Raw genomic sequence first — 9,216 nt, forward strand, 5'->3', positions numbered from 1 at the left:
TTAAAAGGAATCACGGTGAAAAAATACTTACGCGAATATAGCGAGCTTCATGGTTGTAGCTGGTTCGAGTGGCCGTGTCGATTGACGAAAAGATTGATTCCGGAAGCTGCCCTCGTGCAACGTGGAAACGTGGATGGCCGACTGTTACCACGGGCGCGAAGCCGCGAAGAATGAATATCGTGTGTAGAGGGAACCGAAAGCACACCACTGCAAACGCGGAGGCTGTGTACTTTGGAGTGCCGAGTCGGGTTTCCCCTTCTCTCTATATATATATGACTCTCTCACTCTCACTCTGCCAGCAACCACCCGTGCCGAACCCATCCACCTATCGTGCATGTGATATATCCTTCTCGATACCACGTAAAACAGCGCGATATCCATGCTGATTGTTCGAATTCATGGAATTTCGAATCACCGAATATCTCCTTGAATCCCTGGATAATTTCATTTTACCCTTTCACGACGATGTGTCGAAAGAAACGACTCCGTTTCTCTTTCTGATCAAATAAAATAATGGACACTGGCTTGGGTCCGGATATCCTTGATATAACGCGTGAAGCGAGCAAGGTTGAACATTCGTGTTCCTTTTTTTTGTCCATGCGTCTCTCCATTTAATTTTTTCTAGGAAAGAGTAATTTTCCGTGTCGCGGCCGAGAGAATTCGAAATACCGATCGGTAACACAGAGACAACTGAACGGATCGTGAGTCGATCGTCCCCCGAAACGAACGAATCGCTCTGCTTAGGACGTGTTTTATAGTTAGATAGAGCGCGCAACCAGTGAAAGTGAACACGATGCAGACCTGGTACTTGTCCAGAGGCAAGAATGCCAGATACCCTGCTGATATCCTCCTCTGTATCCTTTATTTCCTCTCTTCCTTTCATTTGCTTTTTCGTTTACACAAGAATTTCTGATTGATTTAACCAAAAAACATTTGCTGAAAAAGTGAATTAGTTGCATTTTATTATTTTAAATCGAGGGAAATGTTTGATGCTAAAATCTAGGAAAGAATTGATAGATAACTGTGTTTCGAGAAATTGTATAGAATCAACGGAAACTTATTCGAGAGAATTGCATGAGAGAGGTTATAAATTTCCAAGAGAAAAGTAATCTCGATAGTCTTGTTGGCTAGACAGGATGATTATCCTTGAAATTCCACGATGTCGTCCTAAGACACTAAAGCTGGCTGACAGAAAAATTATTAACGTGAAAACTCGACAGGCTTGTTTTGTTTTCTCGACATTTCTTAACTTTTTGCTTTATTCCAAGTCTCGATAAAACCCATTTTTTTTCACAGATTAATTTGGCCATGACAGAATGGCAAAGATCAGAGAATAAAGTTTCGTGCTCCATTCAGCTTCGAAAGAAAAAGTATCGATATCTTGTGCAACTCTTGTGATCTATGCGCATACGACACGCGCAAATACTTCGAGTCATGAACGAAATACATACAAGGTGTTCCATAACTATGAGAAATATTTTAGAAAATGATTTATGATCTAAAAAATAGTGAAAAAACTTGATATGATAAATATATTTTCTATCTTATCTTATTTATGAAACATATGAGATTTATATCGTATATTTTTATTCAGATAGCAGAGATATTTATTTTACGACGAACTTCAAGTTTTAATTTAAAATTGCCTCTTATAAATAATTATTGTTAATATTTTTTGAATCTATATAAAATTTTTTCATGCTATTTAAATAAAATATCATTATTTTATTCATTGAATTATTATGAAGCTACACAAATATAAAAAATAAAAGGTTAAAAAAGTAAGGTTATCTCACATCTTATATCGTTAGACTTTTAGAATACTTGAACTTCATTAAACTTCATTATGTTTCATTGTTATTTACATTCAATTGAATATAATAAAAATAAATTTCTATAAATTTCAAAAGTATGCTAATACGAATAACATAGCAATACAATGTAAACGTTAAAATGTAGTGTAATTATTTTAAGCATAGAGATACATAATTGTAAAAATGAGAAAGAAAATAAAATTCACTGTACCTTGTAAAGAGAAAATTTTTAATTGTTTTTAAACATTGAGTCAATTATCGAATCAATCGTCGAATATTTCCCATTTGTTAAATATTTTCTCATTTATTGTTAGATATTCTTTAATAAAAATCGTGATCAAGGAAAGTTAACCTCGTATCGGCCTTCATTCGCTTTAATTTGCGAATCAGTTTGTTTATTGATAAAATCAATTCCAGGCAGGTCGCTATTCGAACTTCTCTCGAAGTCGTCGCGCTTGGAAAGATATTCAGGATCTTCCGTGTGTGTAAATGTCAAGAGGTATATTGCAACAAGACAATTGCACGTTTCATGTCTTAGCCGCGATTCGTTACCACCTCGAGCTATCTTTCTCTCGGAAACTATTGTTAGCTACTATGTATATACAATACGAATTCAAAAAAAAACTATAATAGAAATAAGAATCGATCATTTGGTGAGATTATTCACTTTTATCAATTTTTATCCAATTATTGTTATGCTTCTTGAAAATGAAACTATTATAAATTTCTTTAATTGATGAAAATATGAATTCAAAAAGAAATTTTCTATAAATATGTTTTCCTACGTATATACTACGAAACATACGACTCATACGATTGGTAAAACTTGTGCTGTCACCTCTCGGCAATATTTAGCAGCGTTCAAAAGGATTTTACGATCCAAGGATTTACGATTTACCATCTTTATAAAATCGATTAAATAAACATACACTTTCATGTTGATTTATTGTTAACATATTTTTAAAAATTTTATTCTTTTTGATATTATTACTTTACAACAAAAAATATATTTTCAAATATCGAATTTATGGAAGCAGTTTAAAATATTTCTTATTTGAAAGAAAATTCGAACAGAGATTGAAAGAATTCAGATTTGAAAAGAATTCCAGGAAACGTATTTAGGTTTTGTTGAAAAGAATTCGTTGAAAAGAATTTGACAAAAGGCGAGGGGAATGGCGGCAAAAGGCGAATTGTAAAGTTTGTATTCGGCTTCTGCCGAGCACTAGCGCCATCCGGTAAAGTAGTCGAAGCACGAACTAAAAGAGTCGAGGAGCTTGTCTGTCACTTGTTGCATCGCCGTCGGCCTGACGTTCGCTCCGGGCCCGGCGTGCTCTTACCGGTGTACTATCGTGATTTTTTATTTTCTACGTTTCTTTTCTTTTTTCTACAGTACCTCAATTACAATAAATCATTGAATTTTTCTTTCGATAGCGGTGCATATTATTACTTGTAAGAACTCTTTTCAAAGAAAAAATTGTCAGTGTCGCGTGTTTTTTTTTCATCAGTGGATCCTTGGATGTTCAGTGAAGTTTCCTACTAAAGTTTCTTCTAAAAAAAGTATAATTTATTTATACATCATGGTGAGTAAAATAACATAAGATTGATATAAGACAAAAATCATAAATTTATTAGTGATTCGATAATAAAAAATTCACGAATATTTTTACGATAACTCGATCTATATTGGCGCGGAACTTTAAATCTATTGAATCTTGAATCGTAAACGATCGTTATTTCACAATTCAAATATTCGATAATTACGTCAATACTTCGATTGAAAAATTTATCTCGCTATCGACTATTTGTCGATATCTATACACACGCTTACGCAGGTATTTAGACACGAAAAAATGTTTGAGAATACGGCAGGTTGTTCGTATTCATGACGAATCTCGCTGCTTCTTTCGAGAGAAGGGAACACAATGGCTGCATAGAATAAGTGCGATCGTGCGTGCACGCTCGATCGAAAGGAGCCCTGCCTCTTCGCCTTGATCGTTATTTATCGCGATTATCGGTGGTTCTCCTATCGTTCGAAGGAATTTGCGACCATGCTTGTTTCGTGGAAAGATATTTCATTCGTTTAAATTTTCTCAATCTATAAGAGAACAGTGTTTCATTGAACTTCGTGAATACTTGACCCGTGTCTATATCGCTTGTTCCGCGTTGCTCTCTGCCAGGTCGTTCCTTTGTTTCCTGGTCTGATACCTCTGTACTCCGTATACGATGGACGCTGTACTACGTCCATTTCTCCGTTCTTTTTCTCCTTCTCTCGTACCTATTCATCTCTTTCTCTCTTCCTCCATCTCCCACTCTTCCTGACGCTGTTGCTGCTTCGTCTCATTCTCGCAAGCTATTCGAATACGAGCCTTCTCTAGAAACCAGTTTCCAGCTGTCAGCATCCAGTTTCTCGTATATATACGCTCGGTGCAATGTGTATAGGTGTATTATATACATACATATGCAAGATATATGCAATAATTTTTCGTTTCTCGTGCACACGTTGCACGAATGCAGCAATCTCGCTGACCCACGGCAACCTCCAGCCACCGACTACTTATTCGCCATTCGTGCTCGGTTCGTTTCTCTCTCGAAATATTTTTTTCGATCGTTTTTTTTTCTCTCGATTCAAGGGAAAGAGAAACGATCGAAGGACGATTGGTCGCATTTGTCCCTGGCGTTAATCGTTCAATATGAAATAAAACAGGATGAGAGGCGGTTCTCTCTCGGAGGAAAGAGCTCGCCTCGACCGAAATAATTTTCTCCCCTAACGAAAGTCGAAGGGCGCGCGCGTCTGAACCGAAAATAGGCGGATGCGCGGCGAGACGAGACGAACTTTGTTTTACGTTCTCGAATTCATTCATAGAAGGGAGACGGATAAACGACGTACAGGAAGAGGGCCGAAAAAGAAGAAGAGAGAGAAAAATAGAGAGGGAGAATTGATTCAAGTATCGAGGCTTAAATCCGTCGTAGTCATCGTCGTCGTTCTCGTTTCGTATCGCGGCAGTTATAACGTGTCTTCGACCGTTGTGTTTATATTCGAGACTCCTGGCTTCTTCTCTTTGCTACAAGAGGCAGCTACGTTTTGGCTTCCTGAGATCAAGAGGTTAGGTATGGTCGGTCTGTTGCACAGAGCTTCGTGCTCTGAGAAAAATATATATGAAGTATGTGATCCAGGAGCAGATGGTCGTTGAAGATGTGGGTTCAGGTCAAATCTCGTGGGACCGAAACTGCCCCAAAATTGTATGGCAGATTTTTCCTATTGTGGTATTCTTTCTTACAGGTATTGAAGGAAAAAATACCTGCGCATTTTTCTCTAACATTGATATTGTGCGAAAATAGGAAAAAAGGTGGGTTTTTCCTTGAAAAGAACGCATTTGATCTATTATTTCTAATTTATTTAAAAAAATGTATTTAAAAAATGTATTGTATCATAATACATATACTATAAATCTCAGGATAAAATAGATTAGTGATGGTGATGAATAAATTCTCACATTATAAATATACATTTTTTTTATCTCTTCTTTCTTTTAAGAAAAATATAAAATTTAATTTTGTTAATTTCATTGTGATTTACTTTGTTTCAATTAGTAAATTACTTGTTATCTAAAAAATTATTTTATATAATAAAAAGTAAAGGGATATATATAACTTGTTATTATATATATTGTTTTATTTATCTTTAATGTATGAAAATTAAATGATTTTATTTTTCTCATCAATTTTTATTTTTAAAATATCATTGAAATATTTTTTTCAAGCCAACGTTAGGAGATTTGTACATATGACAGTAATAAAAAAATTATAGAAACTATAAATAATATAGAAAAATGTACAGAAAATTTTCTTAAATCATTTATAGAAACTTAAATTGTTGCATCTCTTTGGATACAATTTTGTGTAGGTAGAATCTTGTGGTATAATAATATAGTGACTTGCATCTAGTGTAAAGGATAATGGATGTCTAAACACATGTGTTCAACGCTTACATTAGAAAATTTGACGCACATGGTTGCACATGGCTTGATACTACAGAAAATCCCACCTTGAACAAATATATATTCTTCTTGCCCTTGTGGTTTCTTTCCACCTCTATTGAATTTCCATGGCACTTTAATGAATTTTAAAAATTTGTTGTCGTACTTAATTATTCAAACTCGAAGCCAAGAGATTCGATATCATTTCTAAGTATCGAGAAGAAGGAAGTCTCGTAGGTAGAATGCACGAATGTGCACGTCTCAAGCGTAGGAGCGTGTTGCGTACGCGCATTATGCAGTGCACAACGTTTCCTCGCGTAATTGCACGGTTTAACCCTATAAATATTAACGAAGTATCGAAGGAACGATGTTCGTCTAGACGATCAAGCTCAGAACCGTTAATCAAGAGTCAAGAACGTTTTCTCGCTTTCGAGAAAGGAAAAACATTTAGATTGACAAAGAAAGATGATAATCAATACTCAAAATTTTTTATTTTAATTATTCAACTTTTGATTTTATTAAATTTTATAAAAAAATAATTCTTAAATTTTATATTATATTTTATTTATATTTTATATTAAAGAAAAAAGTCTAGATACTTTATATAAATATTTAAAATTTTTTAAACAATTAGAGCGTAACGTGTTAGGTTAGGTTAAGTTAAATTAAATTTAACATAATTTTAATATCAAAATTAAAATTAATTCTTATCAAAAAATTAGAATCATAATTAAGTTATATAATTTTCAATCGTATTGTTGAAGTTTTCGAACAGAAGAATTGCACATTACTTTTCGAAGAACTGAATGAAGATAAGAAGGTTTTGCTGTTTCTTATCGATAATAACCGGCAGGCGTGACTACAGTTACGATTACTTTCTACTATTGCTGATCTCGATTTCGCGAAAACTTGATCGAAACGATAAAATGACACGTCACGATGTCGATTTATGCGTTGTTCGCGTTCATTGCACAAGCAGTCGTTTATCTTGCAGTTAAATCGCGATATGGTTTCCCTTCGTTTTGCTTGTCGAACAAATTATATTTCGGCCGAGCGGTTCAATGAATGCTTGGACAAGACAAAAATCGGCGAACAAAATGTTCGAAACGAGATAGACGGTTTTTCACCGTATTGATTGTAAGCCTTGTATCCAAGAGCGTACATTCGAGACGATGGCACGTATATCCGTGTCGAGGTCGGGAGAAAACTTGTTTTATTCGCGAAAGGTGATTATGTCAAGAGAATTCGAGACGATCGTAATAAAAAAGAAAATGCTGTCATGAAAAGCGATCAGGGACTCGCGATGCACCTTCCCTCTTTGCACATTATCAAGGGCGATGGTTATCATTGTGCATATCGATAATTTTCGATAACGTAAATCTGATTAAACGTTAAAGTCAACAAGTAAACTCGCAAGTGCGAAAAAGGTACATTCCGAAAAGTGCCGAACGCTGCCGAATGGTGACGATATATTCAGAAAGCTAGGTTTCTAACGCCATTTGACACTTCACGCGATAATAATTGTAAAAAGCAATGAGTTACCTATTTAACTTAAAATTAATTCAAATATAATTATATTTTAATCGTAAAAACGTCGATAATCTGATTAAAAGAATCTTATAAAATAATTTTTCATCACCCGATAATTCAATAGCAATTATATTATCGTGATATAATCAAATTAAATTCATGGATATATATTAGGATAATATCGTATTCGATGCGCGTTGAGAATCACTGAGAAGCGGACCACTGATACGGCGATGTGTCATAAGTAAATATATGCGTATATACCTGTTAACTCGTTATCGGTATTACCATGGTCCGCGTTGGACAGAAGCCCGAGCGATCAGTTTGCCGGAGAACGAAACGAAGCGTGTCGGTCGTCGCGCGAGTCTCCTCGCATTCGCGATTACTTCGAATCCATTCTCTGTTCGTTATTCCTGACCCGTCTCTTGCTCTTTCTTTCGCCTTCTAACCCCCACCTTCTGTTTCACTCGCTCTACGTACATTACGCGAACGAGTCACAGTCAGTCGGCACAGAGGCATCGTTGACGCCGCGCCGCCTCGTCCCTCCTCTTCCCTCCTCTTCCCACTCTTTTCTTTCCCTTCCCGATTCCTTTTCGCTCTTCTCTCGATTAATTCTTCCCTCCCTCCATTGCTCGCGTTCTTCCTCGCGATGTACCGAGGCGACGGTACTCGTTGGCTTTCGACTTACGTTCCGCGCTTCTTGTACTTTTTTTCGTTCTTTCTCGGCGGAGAGTCGCGGTCGCGTTAACGTTCGCTTTCACGGCGAGACATTCGATCGAGGATATTCGTTGACGAATCGATCCATCCGGGATAGTGTCAGTGTTCAGTGGTTGTGGTTTTTTTTCTTTAAGTTTCATTCACGATGATAATACGAAGATCAATGTCACGAAAGGAATAAACGAACAGAAATTTTTTTGGTAAAAATATTTTTTTCATAATTAATCTCTGAGAATCTGTGCATCAAGAAAATATAATATAAGTGACTTTTAAATTGCGATATATGTGATTGATCATTTGTGGTCACGTGGTGCTCTTACCTCGTGGTTCGGATAAATTTTCGAAACGACCGCGTTTTTAGCTGATAAGTTTAACCGTTGCGTTCATCGACGACGACTATAATAACAAATTTTGATTGAATTCGTTCACGCGCTTTTAAATTGGAAGAATTGAATACGCCGAGCTTTTAAAGTTTTTTTCTAACGGTCGAATCCGCAAAGCATTTTCATCATTCTTAGAGTGATCGTTCCGGAAGTTTCAACTCGCTTCATCGATGCGAGGCACGGCTGAGGGTACTCGATATTTATCGCGAATGCTTCTCGTAATAGCGAACCGATAATTGCACGAATGACTATCATATTCGAAGCACGAACGCTTCAGTGCATTTGCGCGTTTAATCTTCTTTAACTTTCATGAAAAAAAATTTTTTTTAAATTCTCACAATTTTTTTTAAAAAACTTATTATACTTAAATTTTCTAATATTTATCAATATTTATTAAATTTTTCAAAAATTAATTACGACTTTTGACATTATAATACTTATTATATATTATTTAAAATTTTCTATAGATTCCTTGTTTCTATTATTAAACGTTATTTTGTTATATATTTTTTATCTTAATTACTCGATTTCGTGAAAAAAAAAAAAAAGAATTCAGATTGTTAAGTGTGAATAATTTACAATGATTATGTTTGGCGGGAACCACAAATTTAAACAATGTCAGCCAAAATTGGCGCGTTTCGTAACGCGTATACGCGCGTAATGTCCTCATCATCGTTTCTCATTTACGTAATCGTCCGAAACGGCGATTATTCGGGCAGGATGGGTTTCACAGCTTCCAAGTAGTAAGATAGCGAATGCACGGCCGCCGCTACGCGTGCATCCTGCAAACCGACG

At 35.7% G+C, this 9,216-nt stretch overlaps 2 protein-coding genes across 2 annotated transcripts in view; one reads left to right on the forward strand and one right to left on the reverse strand.

The window, feature by feature from the left end:
• LOC116186836 (helicase SWR1) overlaps window positions 1-439 on the reverse strand; it is a 7,145-nt gene extending 6,706 nt beyond the window's left edge. Inside the window, exon 1 of the mRNA XM_031515282.1 lies at window positions 32-439. Coding sequence (XP_031371142.1) covers window positions 32-51 — 20 coding nt within the window. The 5' untranslated portion in view covers window positions 52-439. The remainder of the gene's footprint in view (window positions 1-31) is intronic.
• A 2,665-nt stretch (window positions 440-3,104) lies between these two features.
• Window positions 3,105-9,216, forward strand: part of LOC102674722 (coiled-coil domain-containing protein CG32809) — a 96,974-nt gene continuing 90,862 nt past the window's right edge. Inside the window, 1 exon segment of the mRNA XM_031515288.1 lies at window positions 3,105-3,394. The gene's annotated coding sequence lies outside the window, so the exon portion shown is untranslated.

The sequence above is a fragment of the Apis dorsata genome, unplaced genomic scaffold (assembly GCF_000469605.1).
Source record: "Apis dorsata unplaced genomic scaffold, Apis dorsata 1.3 scaffold_60, whole genome shotgun sequence".
In the NCBI taxonomy this organism is placed as follows: Eukaryota; Metazoa; Arthropoda; class Insecta; order Hymenoptera; family Apidae; genus Apis; species Apis dorsata.